General features: G+C 42.1%; 1 protein-coding gene across 3 annotated transcripts in view; it reads left to right on the forward strand.

The window, feature by feature from the left end:
• Hs6st2 (heparan sulfate 6-O-sulfotransferase 2) overlaps positions 1-13,775 on the forward strand; it is a 292,517-nt gene extending 278,742 nt beyond the window's left edge. For all 3 annotated transcript variants that reach the window (XM_070039711.1, XM_070039712.1, XM_070039713.1), the window contains one exon: positions 10,504-13,775. In XM_070039711.1, coding sequence (XP_069895812.1) covers positions 10,504-11,365 — 862 coding nt within the window. In that variant the 3' untranslated portion in view covers positions 11,366-13,775. The remainder of the gene's footprint in view (positions 1-10,503) is intronic.
• The last annotated feature ends 3,575 nt before the right edge of the window (positions 13,776-17,350 follow it).

The raw sequence follows: 17,350 nt of genomic DNA on the forward strand, positions 1-17,350 counted from the left end.
GGGGAAAAGTTTTCCCCTGTGTTGTTCTGGAAAATAGCACAATGCTGAGAGCAGGCATTTTTTTCCCCCTGACTAGGTTTCCTTTAATGATTTCTGCAAAGCACACTCCGAGATGTTTTTCTGCCAGACATCAAGTGAACAAGTGGACCAGGCTATAGCCACCTTAAATAATATTTATTGACTGCCGACCATGTGTAAAACTCCTGTTACTTGATTCCACATCTCTGTGGAGTCTCCACAGAAATGATTCCATGTGTACCTGCATTTCTCACAATTCAGAGACCTTGAGGAAGCAGGCTATCTGGTTTCACGTCTAAGGAATGGGAAGTTTGGGCTCAAATAGCCACCAGGTGAGCCCCCAGCACTAGGCTCTACAGTTCTGAGGGCTCAGATTCTATCCTTACATCTCGGTAAGGGCCCACAAAAACTGCAGCATCAGCCCTCTTATTTGACATTCTGGCCTAGCCAAAGGCCTCTACTTCCAATGTCTTGTCCCACCAGGCCTGTTATGCTGGAAAACACTTGAAGTGTTCTCAGTTCAGAAAAAGTCCATTTCAAGAACTCAGTACCAATATGGACTGGTGGTCACCATATTAGAGACCATAACACTAGAATACACACCCTCTTGTTCCTATGCACTGCACCCAGCTAAACACATTAGCAGCTATAGAATAACTTTTTGGGGATGATAGAACAGCTAGCATTGTGCTTGGCTCTTGCTAAAGCAGAACATTTAAGAGTATCTTCTTTGATGTGCTGTGCATTTAAGCCTTCCATCCTCCCCACCCTCGTCAGACCCTCAGTACAACTTTGCTACACACACAGTTAAATCCTTTACAGCCCTCTCAGATTCTTCTTCCTCCACCTTGTCCTCCTCCTGAAAGCAAGCTTTGATGATGGTAGCACACCAGTGATCTCTTTAATCCCTGACTCATTCTGCACTTACTCTCTGCGTGACACAGTTAGCACTTAAAGCACTTAACTATTCTACCTTTATCTCCTCCCCTATCTGAATTGTGCTCCATCCACCTAAATTCTAAGCTCTTTGAAAGCAGGTAACTAATGCCCATGGCTTCCTTTATCTGTCTGAAGTTCTAATAATGGCAACCTAAGGGTGGACCTGACTCGATCACTGGATTTAAATATTTATACAAGCCCTTCACCTCCCAAAGGACACTACCTATTTTTTTGTCATTTGTGGGGCCTGAACTCTGGGCCTGGGCACTGTCCCTCAGCTCTTCAGCTCAAGGTAAGTACTCTATTACTTGAGCCACAGCTCCACTTCTGGCTTTTTCTGCTTATGTGGTGCTGAGGAATCGAACCCAGGGCCTCATTGATGCAAGGCAAGCGCTCTACCACTGAGCCACCTTCCCAGCCCAGGACACTACCTTTGCCTTGCTTTTTCTATTCCTGAACTGCATGTCACAAAGTTTTGTTACTTCTTAGCTGAGACCTGGAATTTACAGTGTGTCATAATGGATGCACAGGCCAATAAAATGGCAGGGAGAAGCAATGGATTTCCAGGTGCAGCCATTCTAGGATAAATTATGCAAAGAGCAAGACATTGACTATAGTATAGTAGTCACAATTGGCGGCATTTGGAATTTTTCCTATCCGGTTTCCATTCTCTCTGTCTCATCTCAAAGTTGGAGAGAAAGTCAAACATTTCTTCCTGGCTGCTCCAGATGCCAAATCTCAAGGGATGGTTCCTTGAAACAGTATACTGAGAAGTGCCCTATGGCAAAACTGATGGCAAAACTGGTCTGTATGTGACTTGGGCAAATTCTATTCCTTCTTCGGTCTTGGTCCATCTCATGTGCATATAGAGAGGGTTTTCTCTATAAGTTCTTTCGACCTCAAAAACACCCTGAGCATTAATGAAGCAAAACTCACAACATTATTGTAGACTGCAGCAGCTTCATGGGAGGTAGTGTAAACTGCAAAACTTTTCAAGATGCCAATGATTTGAGTGGATTCTAGGTAAAACCTGGTGACTACGGGTCATAAAGCTTGGAATTTCACATCTTGTTTGCAAAATACCTGAGATTTATATGCTTTAGTACTAGGCTGTAGGAAAGAGGAGAGTGACTTCTTTAAAAAAAAATAAAAATAAAAAAGAAGGAATTCTCACCATGACTGATTGTGGGAAGAATAACATCTTGAACTTGAATTTACACCCAGATCTTAATTTTCCATGAAGACAAAAAAATCCATTATTTGTTGACTTTATGAGCGAGAGAAAGACAGAGACAGAGACAGAGAGAGACAGAGAGGGGGTGGGGGATGGCACAGAAAAATATACCTTTGTGTTTAAGGAAAGCCTGTGGAGTGCTCTCCTCCAACGCATAGAAAAGCTCAGTTTTCAGATAATCAGAGGAGGGGAAATCAGTTCATGAAGTTGTTTATATATATATATATATATATATATATATATATCCTTCGGTGATGTGTGAAGCATTGTAGGAAACCTCTAGAAGCAGAACGGAATATAGTCATACATTGTTTAAGGACTGGGAAATGTCTTGAGATATATACATCAGGCCTTGATGTATTGTGTGCACATCAGAGAGTGTGCTTACACCGATGTAGATTGTATAGTCTGCTACACACCTAGCCTCTCTTATCATCGCACAGGACCACAATTATATATGCCATCCGTCCTTGAGAAGTATGTAGCACATGATTGTTGCTTCTTTGGCCCAAGTGAGACCTTTTATCTTTAGACTTTTGTGTTGCTAAGGAAACAAGGTCATCCCTTGAATAACTAGTGAAAGTTTGGATCATCCTGTAGATCAGTGGGTTTCCAAGGCATGGTCCTGCCCCCCCCCCATCTCTACTGGCAGCCTGGCTATGTGGGGGAGTACCCAATATTCACATGAAAGGGGAAAGGAGTGGTTGAGCATTTAGATAATCTCGGTCATTCTAGGAAGACAATCAAATGAAATCACGGTGTCACTGCTCTCTGTAGCCTGCTGACTGTAAACGTGAGGGCTTACTCTTCTCACTAGATAAAGCACCATCACTAAGGAAAAGACTGTTGTGTCAAATGTACCAAAACCAGTACATTTGAATGAGCACCCATCTGCTTCAAAGAAAGCCTCTTACAATGCCTCACATTTCCTTTATGCTGCTAGTGCTGGTCGTGGCATTTATGAAACTCCTCTTTGGGGACTTCCGGTACATGAAGCACACGAGAAAGTCAGTTAAAAGACCAACTGCAGAGCTGTAGGGGTCTGTTCCCATAGGAGCCATGTTTGCTTTTGATTCAATTTACTATACTTTTATTTAGTCTGGACTCCCATATTAACAGCTTTGGATCGAAAAGCCATCCTTTTCCTTTTGTTATTTACATGCATGGCAAAAACATTCATGGCACTTTCTTTGGACATCATTTAGCTGAGGACAGCGATGCTGTCTTTGCTATGAATGACTCTGTGACATGCATGTGCCCCTCCTCCCCTGCCCCGCCCCCCTGCCCTTCTTCCTCCCCCCTCCCAGCCACTGTGCAGTTTTCTTAGGATCACCAACCACAGTTCTTGTTCTATCATTAGTCCACAAGTAAGATATTCGTAGACTGAACTTAAACACAAAAATCTGAATTAAGCTACAGGTAAAATAAAATATTCACTCCTTATTGATTTGGGCTAGGAATTTGTTTCCTTTCTTAAATTAGCATTTTATTGATTCCTCCTACGACCTTAAATGCTACAAGTTTGCTGGCCTTCTTCCATGCAAAGAAATGGCATTGTGATTTATTTCCTCTTGCAGTACTGAAGGCAGAAGCTTATCATAGCCATTTATGAACTGGTAGTCTGTTAAAGGAAAATAAATATGTACAGCATGATATTCAGGCCTTTCCCCAGGACAGGTTTCCTGGGCTTTCTGACAGAAATGGGTATCCCTAAGGTACTCGAAGCCATAACAGGGGGAACTTGGACTTGCTCTTGAGGGTTCACAGAGTTTACCCATATCATGGTTATCTCCTGGGATTTTACACTTTGGATCACTGCAATCACATGTAAAAGATAACAGCTCTCCAACTCCAGTGTGTGGATGTACAGTAGCATTAGATTAGAAAGGAAAGGAAGGCTGTATGTGACATGCAGAATGTCATTGCTGATGACTCTAGGGCCTCACTTTGAAAGAGAAAAAAAATACACACACACACACACACACAGAGAGAGAGAGAGAGAGAGAGAGAGAGAGAGAGAGAGAGAGAGAGAGAGAGAGAGAGAGAGAGAGAGAGAGAGAGAGAGAGAGAGAGAGAGAGAGAGAGAGAGAGAGCCCAGAAATGGCCTTACATTGACTTTCACATGTTATTTGTAACTTAGGATTTGTCAGTCCCTACTTCTCTTGCTAGGCCTCAATTTCCCTGTCTCTGAAGCCCCAAAGTTTCAGTCTTGCTCTTCCAATGGCTTGGAACTCAGGTACTTATTTTACAATTGTTGAAGAAAATAAGGATAAAAATATGAGTTGTTTATATCTGTTTGTTTATTTTCTTCCTATCGAACTTTCTTCCTTTTTAAACTGTCCTATTGCACAAAACAGTCAGGTACAACTAAATAAAATGAGATCTCCTTAAAATGCTTAAAATGGTGTGAGTGTATCTGTTATTTTGTAGTGACATCTAGTGGCTTTTCCTTACCAAATAATAACATAGGCATTTTCCAAAACACTAAACTCTAATGTTTCTGCTGCATTTGGTCAGCAATCTTATATTTATAACTTACATTATATCAAACATCCCTCTAGGTTGACAGGCATATATTGATAAACAATATATGATCCACACCCTCCCGGACCTTGTAGTCTAGTGGGTAAGGCAATAAAATCACTACATCATAATAGATGGTAATGGATTATGATAAAGTGTTACTATGGGAGAATACCAGGGCAAGAAGGCAGAGATGAAGGAGCTTATTTTGCCCAGGATGGAACAAGAAGATTTTGTAGAAGACATACACCTTGAATAGAGTTTGTATGTCTCAGGCAACTTATTTCCCAGGTAACTTCTGAAGGACAAATAGATGCCATTGGAAAGAGTTGTTGCCTGGGGCAAACTTGGATAATCAAGAATAGTTTTGTATTCTAGAGTTTCTCATTTTCATACTGCTGACATTTGGGGAGCTCATTGATTCTTTGCTGGTAGTGGGGGGTGTGGTTCTTAGGCTTGCAGAATGTTTCACATAGTGTCTAGATTGAATACACTAGATGCCAGTAGCAACCTGTCCTCTGTTATAACAACCAAAATGTTTTCAGATATTACAAAGCCCCCATCTCTGGTAGGGTAGGGAGGATGGACAATCGCTCCCAGTAGACACACATTTGGGCAGAGTGAGCTCACTGGCAATTAGGCTGGACCAAAGGAAAAGTAGTTGTTGGGTTCTAGAAGGCTGTGTCTGTCATGGGGAAGAGTTAGAGGTTATTGAGAAGCCTTAACTAGTAAATGACAGGTCCAATGACCAGGATTCACATCGTACAACAGGATGTATACACTTTTCCTGAGAATTGACCTTGCTTGATTGGCTTAAAATGAAATTAGTCCATAGAGGGTTGATTTAAAATGAAATCAGTCAATTCAGGTTCATGCCAGCTTGAAGGGAGATTTGTCGTTCACTATCACAGACTTGCTCTCACTCATACCTTGTTTTGTTTTATGTTTGTTTTGTTTTTTTATGGTCATGGGCTTGAACTCAGAGCTGGGGTGCTATCCCTCGTGCTCAAGGCTAGCCACAACACCACTTCCTGCTTTTGGGTGGTCAATTAGAGATAAGAGTGTCACAGACTTCCCTGCCCAGGCTGGCTTTAAACTGTGATCCTCAGATTTCAGCCTTCTGGGTAACTAGGATTACAGACTTGAGCCACTAGCCCCTAGTTCCTTGTTCTGTTTTGAACAAGGCCTATGTAAACCCACTGGCCACAAGGACAAGAAAGATACTGAGGGATACGATCAGAAGCCATATGCATTTTGACTACTCCACTTCTGCAAATTAGAAGGAATTAACTGACCACCAGTAGTTTGTACCAGACACAATAGATTTTCAAAATGGCATGTAGTATGTTAAAAACAAATGGCATGATTTAGTTGATTGTGGGCCAATGGTGTGGTGTGTTTGTCAGAAGGAGGCATGTGATGTGATCTGCATGCAGAGAAATGATGCAAAGATGAGGAAATGGGACATACTCAGATATAATCAACAGGACACTGAGCACCCTGACAGCAGGGTAGAGAACAGTTGGAAACCATATTTGGCATGAAGAAGAGAAGATCTGGGGGTTATCAATGCTTTCTTGAGATGTTTGAAGCCACACAAGTAGAGTTATAAATGGATCTCAAAGTAGTCCCTCATGGTCTGAAAGTGGCCATTTTTGCTGACCACCTGTGTCTATATCTGGAGGCCAGATTACCCTCTAACGTGTTCCTGCAGTTCTATTTGAATATTCCCCAGACACCTCCAGCCTCCCTCCAGAGACCTAGGAAGCTTCTTTAATTTCTCTTCCCTTTCTCTTCCATCCATCTTCTCACCAAGTCTTGTTTATTCTGTGTCCTAAGTATTTCTCTAGCCGGCCCTGCCTCCTCTTTTTGCCTTGTCTTCCACAGTATCCTCTAAATCAATGTGTGTAATGTCCTCTATTCATACATTACATATTTTGGGAGCACCAAGTGATAATTTGATGCACGTGTACTAGTTCCTTTCATTTGGGGTATTTCTGGGATTCAAAATCAGGAATCTTTTGCTTGCTAGACACGTGCTCTACCACTTGAGCCACTTGTTATTTTTGAGATAAGAATCTTGTTTTGGGCCTATGCCAGGCTGGCCCATAGTCCTCCTGTTTACACTTCCTGCTGTGGCTGAGATGACAGATGTATGCCATCATACCCAAAATGGGAGTGTTACAAACTTTTTGCCGTGGCTTGCCTAGAACTAGATTCTTCTTATCTCCACCTTCCAAGAAGCTAGGATTATAAGCATGAGCCATGGGTGCCTGACTATAAATTCTTTAATGTGCATGTGAGGCCTTCCACAACTAGCCCTGATCATTTTTTTAAATTTTATTTTCTTGTAAAGATGCTGTACAGAGGGGTTCCAGTTTCATGAGCAAGGCAATGAGTACAGAGCCCTAATCATTTTTGTCTCTTTGATTTCTGCCCTCTCCTAAGCTACCTATTTCTCTTCTATACAACAAGCCACTCTGTTTCCTCTAGGCCTTCTCCCATGCTTCTCCTTTTCATATTCTTTTCCTCTCCTTCCTTGTCTCATTCTTTTTTTGGGGGGGGGGCCGAGGGATGAACAAAGGTATACAACACATTCCTCTCACATTAGTTACAGGTCCTTGCAAGATGTTTCCCTTGTACTCTGTATTTTCTCAGTCATCATTGGGTCATTGTATTGAAATAGTTCATTACGTTTTCATGTCTTATTCTTGAGACAACCTCAGTGCCTATCTTCTCACCAAACACACATATGGTGCTGAGAGGAAGGAAGTCATGGAACTGAACTGACTAGCCTCATCCCTAGACCAGTACTGTCCAGGTTTCTGAGTCTGTTTGTCTCTCCAGCCATGTTCTTAATTATACTGGGTTTTTCTATCTCAGTTGCACTAGGTAAGAAGACTTGTTTTGCAGCTATTTCCTTACAAATTCTCCCCTCAAGATACTGCGCATCATCCTGGAGGTATGCAACAAAAATCCTCCAGGATGTTATCCTTATCTGTCTTGTTTTTCCCATTGCCGACACACCCATGGAACTTGGGAGGCTGCTGGACACTGACGACCTTCTCTTTAGCACGTCGTCCATTTCATCTATGGGATCATATTTTCAGCAGCATTAAGCATTGCTAGTTGAGGAAATTCTTAACAATCTCAGCTCCTTAGAATGTTTTCTCTGGTGCTGGGTGCCAATGGCTCACACCTGTAATCCTAGCTAGTCCAGAGGCTGAGATCTGAGAACTGCAGTTCAAAGCCAGCCCAGGCAGGAAAGTCCCTGAGACTCTTATCTCCAATGAACCACCAGAAAACTGGAGGTGGCACTGACTCAAGTGGCAGAGCACTAGCCTTGAGCTGAAGAGCTGAGGGACAGCGCCCAGGCCCAGAGTTCAAGTCCCACGACCGGACCCAAAAAAAAAAAAAAGAATGTTTTCTTCAGAAGAAGTGGGTTAACTCTCATGGAATCTCCAAGGTATTTTTTTTTTATTTTTTTGGTTGATTGTGGAGCTTGAACTCAGGGCCTAGGCACTGTCCCTGAGCTTTTGTGCTCAAGGCTAGTGCTCTACCACTTTGAGCTGCACCCCACTTCCAGTTTGGAGGTGGTTAATTGGAGATGTCTCAGGGCCTTTACCTGCCTGGGCTGGCTTTGAGCTATGATTCTCAGATCTCAGCCTCCTGAGTAGTTAAGATTACATGTGTGAGGCACTGGTGCCCAGCCAGAATCTGGTTATTTTTACCTGAGTGACTGTAGCTATAATTACTAGGGTTCTCTGTATTTTATGTCTCTGTCTGTCTGCTACAGTGATAATCTTACAGTGTTCAGACTGAGCCTGGCTCTGTTGGGGTGTCTTTGTCTCATATGATGCTAATCAACCCTCAGATGGAAGCTATACTGGATCCCCACATCTGTAATGAAAGAGAGTCACTGAGTGTCTCAATCTCTCTGCATTGCCTCTTCACTCTCAGCATATGGGGGGGGCGGGGCTGATAAATCATGGATTCCTACACTAGCCTTCGGGATTGGGTTCTAGCTGTTGAGGAGGGCAAAGTGAACATTTTAGGAAGGAGTCTCTCAGCCTTGCATTGTGGTGCACTCTAAGACTTACCAGAAGATGTCACTGCAGGCTTAAACCAGCAGAATAAATCTGGGCAAGAAAACTTCAGTTAAGGATGAAAGTGACTCCATTATGGGAGTTTAAAGCACCCAGCAGTCCCTATTACAATGCACGCTTGGGAAGACTGGTTAAAAAGTTAATCCAAATATGACACTGTGCTAAATTAAAAAAATATTTTCAAATAACCAGACTAATTGCCTCCAAACTATTGCCTTGGGCCTAGCAAAGAGCTTCAATAAAAATGTGGTGAATGGAGCCGGGTGCCTGTGTCTCACGCCTATAATCCTAGCTACTCAGGTGGCTGAGATCTGAGGATTGCAGTTCAAAGCCAGCCCAGTCAGGAAAGTCTGTGAGACTTGTATCTCCAATGAACCAACAGAAAACCGGAAGTGACACTGTGGCTCAAGTGGTAGAGCCCTAGCCTTGAGGTAAAGAACTCAGGGACAGTGCTCAGGCCCAGACTTCAAGACCCACGACCGACTGAAAAAATGTATTGAATGAATGAAGGAATGAACAAATGCCAAAAACAAGAGAGAGCCTGAAGGGTATGCTGCCACAAACTACTAGGGAGAAGAAGTAGCTATTTTTTGGCACTGGTCTTTGCAGAGGAGAAGTATAGTGGAATCATCAAAGTCAGGCCAGAGGTCAATGAAGGTGCCCTTCCTTCTCCTCAGTTTCCGTGCCAGATGCTTCTGTGTGCCCAATGCTTTACTGTTCCAGGAAAACATATGAGGAAGGAAAGAACAACTTCCTGTGATCTTCGGCCACTGTATGTAATGGAAGTTACTTCTTAAAAGTACAATGACTGGGTCCTTTGAGTATGCTCTTATGCTTTGATATTTCCGAGGTGTGGATCATGTGTGTGTACCCATTATATATGAGTGTGAATGTGTCAGCGAGTGGTTTAAGCATTTGCCCGCCTGATATTTTAGCAAAGAATATCTCTTTACAACTCAAAAACTAACATAACTATTCAGCAAGGCCTCCATAGTTGTTGGCATCTATTCCTCCATTCAGTAGATTGGGGGTGGGAAAAGGTATTTTGGAGTGGATATAGTTAACTTCCCTATCTTTGGAATATCAGCATGGTAGCAAAGGTTAAAATCAACATATATGACTTTGGCAGCTTCCATGTGTTTGTTTTAAAAATAAAACAACAAGATTTCCAGATTAAGCTGAATATTGGGAAATACATTTGTGTACTTAATAAGAAGTGTTAGAATTGGAGCTCACTTTCCAATTCCTTTCTACTTCTATACATTGTAAGTCTCCATGTCATGATCCGTAAATGGATGCCTGGCGCTGGAAGAACAGGCCATTAGAAGGTTGACTTCTGGCCAGTGGGCATCCCTGAGAAGATTTTCTTTTCATTGATTGGAGAGGGAGAAAAGGACAGGAGAAAGAAGGGGGAGGTGAAGAATGACAAGGCCAAGGTCTTTGAGTCTAACTTTCACATACCTCTTGTGGTGGCTGCAAATCCAAGGAAGTTGGCTACTTGGCAAGGCTAGCAGAAACTTACACTGGAGCTCAGTTCATTGGACCAATGCCACCACACTGTTGTCCTCCCCTCTTTGCCTTCTTTACCAGCCAGTGACCAGCACAGAGGCCATGTTCCTCCATGAGTCCTCTTCTGTCACTGATGGACATCTCTGACTATGGATCTTTGTGCTTCATCCACAGGAACTTTCACTACATCACCATCCTCCGGGACCCAGTGTCCCGGTACTTGAGTGAGTGGAGGCATGTCCAGAGAGGCGCTACATGGAAAGCATCTCTGCATGTCTGCGATGGGAGACCCCCGACCTCTGAAGAGCTGCCCAGCTGCTACACAGGTGATGATTGGTCTGGCTGCCCCCTCAAAGAATTCATGGACTGCCCCTATAATCTGGCCAACAACCGCCAGGTGCGCATGCTCTCCGACCTGACCCTAGTAGGCTGCTACAACCTCTCAGTCATGCCTGAAAAGCAACGGAACAAGGTCCTTCTGGAAAGCGCCAAATCCAATCTGAAGCACATGGCATTCTTCGGCCTGACGGAATTTCAGCGCAAGACCCAGTACCTGTTTGAGAAGACCTTCAACATGAACTTTATTTCGCCGTTTACCCAATATAATACCACTAGGGCCTCTAGTGTCGAGATCAATGGGGAGATCCAAAAGCGTATTGAGGGACTGAATTTTCTGGATATGGAGTTGTACAGCTATGCAAAAGACCTCTTTCTGCAAAGGTATCAATTCATGAGGCAGAAAGAGCATCAGGAGGCCAGGCGGAAGCGCCAGGAACAACGCAAATTTCTGAAGGGACGATTCCTTCAGACCCATTTTCAGAGTCAGGGCCAAGGGCAGAGCCGGAATCCCGGTCAGAATCAGAATCAGAACCCAAACCAGAATAATGTGACTCACAATCTGATGCAGAATCTGACTCAGAGTTCAAGTCAGAAAGAGAACCGAGTGAGGCAGAAGCAGAGCCCAGGCCAGGAGCAGAGTGACAACCCCACCAATGGCACTCATGACTACATAGGCAGCGTAGAGAAATGGCGTTAAGTGCCTGTGAAAGGCATGTGTATTTTGCTCTCAAAGTGCCACCCAAAAGATGGCATATGTTAAAGAGGCATAAATATCCAAACACATCCTGCTTCCTTAATCGTGGAAGTTTAAGAATGCTTAGATGTTGCCTTTACAGTTGCCTTTCAAATAAATGTTATACTGTGCGTGGGTAAAGCCAATTTCAATATGTAATTAAATTGTCTTCGGTGGGGAGGGGATTGGAACTATTTATGAAATCCAAAAGCCAAACCACACTCACCACAAATTGCTGTTTCGATATTTTAAGAAACTCTCACGTGAGGTATGGAGATAAAAGGAAAATATAAAATGTGACCCTTTAACTTGTGGCTAAGCAACTGACTTGCAGTGATTCACGACACACTGTTAAACAACAAAACCCAATCTTGGAAACCCTGATTCCAGACCTAAGCATAAGTCAAAGCGTGAAATGAAACACATACCTTTCCTTTTCTTCTGATTTTAACAAGGAGTCTATTTAAATAGAATAACAACTGTTGATAAATTTTACTGAACTTTAGTAAATAGTCACTCTCCCAAGTTTAGGTGGGTTTATGGAAAAAATAGTGGCTTTTCAAGTACAACAGGACCTATATCTTGCATTGTAAGGGATGATTAAAGTTTTAAACTTTTTTTAAACCTTCTACTGTTGAAAGGTTTTAAACAGGGTGTATCTCATAGAAAACAAAAACATAAATTTCCCAATTGGAACACCAATGTTAAGAATCCAATTTCCACATGATGTCAGGGCACTGTAATTCCAACAGCTCTGGAATCTTTTGGGCAATGCCTCTCATTCATTTTCAAGCTTCTTGAAGTTGTGCTCATTCCAATCGAACCCGTGAATAGCAGCTTTCTTCATCATGTACATGGTGTGTTGCTGAATATATTGTGGTATTTAATCCTGGATTAATGTCAGGACTTAACTTTCTGTAGAGTTGTCTTATCAATGTTTGTGCAGTGAGGTGCTTATCAAGAAACTCTTGAACAGAAAAAAATGTGTCTAAAAATATTGCTGACATTATTCTTGATTGGATTGAATTGAACCTGAGTGTGAACAGTTCATTACTTTTTGTACCTCTTTATTGTAATGTATCCAGTTTGGCTGACTATTTCTGGCCTATTAGTTCTCCTTTGTGTTGACAGATGTTTAGACAATTGCAAGAACAAAAGAAGAAAATGGTAGAATAAGAATGAGTAGGCAGAATGACTCAGAATCACTGATAGTTTCTCCTCCCCACTCCCCCCAATACTTTTGAGTTTGCCATCCTACCAGGTTTTTGATCATGAAGGAGCAAAAGTAAAGAGTATTATTCTGCAGTGAAGTTTAAGTATCTGAAACATGCAAGTTGAGCGGAGTAATTTGGCAGTGCGAAGTCCATATGAAAACACCCTTATAGTCTCAGTTACATACTGAACCAAGTTCAAAGAAGTACATGGTGACTTGAGCTGTCAGGTACCACAATGCCCAGCAATTGGCATTTTATGGGCTTTGCTCCACTTTTATAAAAACTTACACTCACCCTTTGGCTATCAATCAAACTAGGTGACTGGAAGTGACATTTATGTTTTCAGGTGGGCCATGTTTAGAAGTGTGACCATAAAAGTCACTTCTTGTACAATCTGGCCCCGTGCATGAGCTACTTTCATCTGTAATAATATGGCCACAAACCTGGACAAAGAAGCCAAGCGTTTGGATTTCAAAAGGACTTTTCTTGACTCTGAACTTTTCTCAGTAGTTATAGTTTTTGTTTTGTCTAATGTAATTGCAGTCTTGAGAATGATGAGACCTACAACCTGGAATGAATTTTAGAAAGAACAACAACAAAAATACACACCTTAAGATCAAAGCGTTTTAGAGTGAAACTATTTTGTGTACATTGTGTTTGAAAAATATTCTGTAGGTTGCTATGGTATTTCAATTTTGTTTAGTTTTAATTGATACTGTTTATTCTTCCAATGGACAAAGTTAGTGTTGGAAGGCAGGAAGAAGCCTGAGCCAGTGGAAAAGTTTGTCCAGAAAAATAGGCATTTGTGTTATTGCTGTGGTGTGCATGGTTTTCAGAGATTAAGTGCATTTTCTCTGTCTATACTGATTATTGTATATAGGGGATGTTATAAATATACATTTTTGTCATCATCATGTAAATCCCATGATTTCAACTGTAAACATCTGTTCAATGGTGTAGCTTTACAAACCATTCACAGATTTTGTGTAATTTAACAATAGATATGAAATAAAGTTTAAATTGCAAGTTGTGAGTAATTTCATAATTACAAGGATTTCAGCCACCACACACAGTGGCATCATTGACCAGAACAGATTTGTTTTTCACTCTTGACAGCAGGGGTATAAAAACAAGATTGCCAACTGAGTACAGTGGTGGGGATGAGGGAATTGGGGTTCAGAGTCAGCCTGGCCAAAAAATAAAAATAAACAATTCATGAGACTCTCTGTCTGCCAGTGATATTTGCACATGCCTGTTATCCTAGCTATAGGAGAAGCACAATGGCTGGACAGGGGTGACACCTGTCATCTCCAGCAACATGGAGAAGCACAATAAGAGGATTGCAGTCCAGCTGAGGCATAAATCAAGGCCCTATTTTGAAAATAACAAATGCAAAAGGGCACTGTAGGCATGGCTCAAGACGTAGTACAACTGCCAAGAAGTGTGAGGCCCTGATTTTACTCTCAACCAAGATTGTCCATTCTATTCCTCCATATTAAAATGGCCTTAATTTGAGATACTTTCTTCTGGGGAGGGGGAGGTCTATGAAGGGCGAGACTTGCAATACAAATAAAATATGCACATTTTAACTTACATGTTATTAAAGTAGATCATTTCATATTGAGGAACATACAGGAAGGAAAACATAACCTCCTTAATTTCCTGTCTCTCTACTCTGTCCACAGGGGAGAGGTTAAAGGTAGCATGAACATTTTGGCTTTTAAAGCCCTGACCACAGTTTGATCTAATTATACTCAATGTATACATTTCCCCAAAGTCTTGGGGTTAGGATTGTGGGTGTGGGTGATGTGAGCTTTCTCCTTTCCAAGTAGATATTATTTCCAGAGGCTTGGAGAGAAATAATCTACATGTGGGCGGGGGGGGGGGGCGGGGGGGGGGAGAGTCTCAGTTTGTAAACTATACTTATAAGGTTTTGTCCATCGACTGTTTATTGAACAATAATGGGGTGACCAGTGGTGTAGCTCAATACTAGAATACCTGTTTCACATGTGTGAGGTCATGGGTTCTATTTCCAATGAGTCAAAAAAGAAAAATGGATCAGCCAAATGTCTCAAGTGTATGACAGTCCCATGACCCCTTTGAGAAGAATTTTGAACAGCAACAGGCTGGTTAGGAACTTAACATATTTGGAAAATGAAAGCAGATCCTGTCATTTTTTTCTTTTCCTTGTTTTAATTTTTTGTTCATGGGTCTTAGATGCTGTCCCTGAGCTCTTTTTGGTCTAGGCTAGCACTCTACCACTTTGAGCCACAGTGCCACGTCTGGTTTTTCCAGTGGTTTATTGGAGATAAGAGTCTCACAGACTTTCCTGCCCAGGCTGACTTTGAACCATGATCCTCAGATCTCAGCCTCCTGAATAGCTAGGGTTACAGGTGTGAGCCACCAGCACCTGGCTCCCCCTTTCCTTTTAGAGAGCAGTCACTCTCACACAAGTGAGACAGGAGCATTTGCTTCAGGACCCCAAATCAGAATTTTTTGACCAAGGAAATGAATTATTTGAGCCAAGAGAGGAATTACAATGAAGAAAGAACAATGTGGTCTAGTTCCCAAACACATAGGATTCTCCCTAGGAGTTATAACTAAGGAAGAGTTGTCCTTTGGCTGGAGGAGAGGTCTAAGTGAACAATGACTTCCTTCTATGAGAGATGAAAAGAAGCAAGTAAGCACTACATTACACTCTTGCTGGAGTTGACATGGAAGAAAACCACTGAATAGTCCTGGGTGGGGATGCCTGACCTACACTTTCTGCCATTGTCCTAAAGGCACTCTGTCCCTGTCACTTAAAACTTGGAAAGGCAGAGGCTGTCCCTTCAGCACAAGTGGCCACCATCACTCCAACGTCTTTCTAGCTGAGGATTAAAGGAAGCCACCAACCCTGGGAACCTTGGAATATGAGTCTTCCAAATGGCAGGATCAGTGCTCCAGATAGTACTGATCAGGAACTAAATGTAGCTTTCTGCCTGCTTTTGGTTAATAAAGTTTTATTGGAACACAACCTGCTCACTTTTTGGCATATCCTCTCTAACTGTTCCCAAGCTGTAGTATCCAGAATAGTTGACAATTTATGGTCTACGAAACCTAAAAGGGTTGATTTTCTTTGTCTCTGCAGAAGGAAATGATCAAATCTAGAACTAGTGAGACAATATACATTCCCTCCAGTTTCCCAGAGGTTAAGAAATTAGAAGCTAGCAACGTGACTCACCCGTGTAATCCCAGTTACAGTGGAGGTAAAGATCAGGAGAATCACGTTAGGAGGCCAAGGCAACAAACAAAACACAAGAAAATAAAATAGCAAGTTCTCATCTCAGTCAGTAAACCAGGAATAGTGGCATGCACTTAGAATCCCATCTATGTGGAAGACTACAGATAGGAAGATGGTAGACTCTGGGGCTGGCCTTGGGCAAAAACACAAGACCTATCTAAAATACAAGGCAAAGGGTTAGATGGTTAAGTGTATGACTCAAGTGACAGAGCGCCTGCCTATGAAGAAAGAAGCCCTGAGTTCAAACTCAGTACATCGAAAACAAGTAAGACCAGACGTGTGATACAATTAACATATTTCCCCAAAGTACTACACCACAGACGACATCATGAAACTGACCTCATCAAGTCCAAGAGTAGGAATAGGCTGACCTTTTCTCTCCAGATTGAGAAAAGCAAAGGCAAATGCTAAGACAGTGAGCATAAGGAAAAGCATAAATATTCTCAAATAATCTCACATACTTCCTTGATGCCCATCAGTTAGTTCCTTGAAGGGTGCATTTGTGTACCATGCTTTTGTAAGAACTAAAGCAATAAGCTGGGTGCTGGTAGCTCATGCCTATCCACAAGATACTTGGATCTGAGGATCTCAGTTCAGAGCCAACCTGGGCTGGAAAGTCTGTGAGATTCTTATCTCCAATTAATCACATAAAAAGCCTAGAGTGGTGCTGTGGTTCAAGTGGTAGAGTTGTAGCCTTGAGCCTTGAGCAAAAGAACTCAGGGACAGTGCTCAGGACTTGAGTTCAAGCCCCATAATAGACAAAAACAAAAAAGAAAGAAAAAAGAAAAGAAAGCAATATACAAATGTGAAGTAAAGTGAAATCACTTATACATTCCCCACTCCCCACAAGGAACTCCAGCCCTCCTTGTCCTAGTTACACTGAAATCTAGTAAAATCTCTCTCACATGCAACTACAAATAATATTTATAAGAAGGGTGACACTGTATTGTTTTCAGGTTTATTCAATTTCTTTTTTTTTCAAAGCTTAATCATGTTATGTGATTTGCCTTCCAAAAGAGGAATCTAGTGGATGGTTTACCCCAACTCTCCAAACTGACTGTTGTTGGAGATAGAGTTTGAGAATATAGGCTCTCGGTGCATACTGCCTGTCTTCAAACCCCAGCTCTACCAAACACCTCTGTCACCTTTGGAAAGTCATTAACCTCCCCATATGTCAGTCTCTTTTCCTGCAAATGGAGAAAATAACCCCCAAAACTTTAGAAGTCTGCTGTGAGCATTAAATGAGCTGCTATATTTTTTCCAGTCATGGAGCTTAGACTCAGGGTCTAGGCACTGTCCCTGTGCTCTTCTATAGTTAACTGGAGATAAAAGTGCCATGGACTTTCCTGTCTGGGCTGGAATTGAACCTCAATCCTCAGATCTCAGTTGCGAGTAGCTAGGGGCCACTGGCACCTTGCTTGAGCTGCTATTTTTAAGGCACTTGGCATATCT

This window comes from Dipodomys merriami, unplaced genomic scaffold (assembly GCF_024711535.1).
Source record: "Dipodomys merriami isolate MVZ:Mamm:240054 unplaced genomic scaffold, mDipMer1.0.p SCAF_3, whole genome shotgun sequence".
Taxonomy (NCBI): domain Eukaryota; kingdom Metazoa; phylum Chordata; class Mammalia; order Rodentia; family Heteromyidae; genus Dipodomys; species Dipodomys merriami.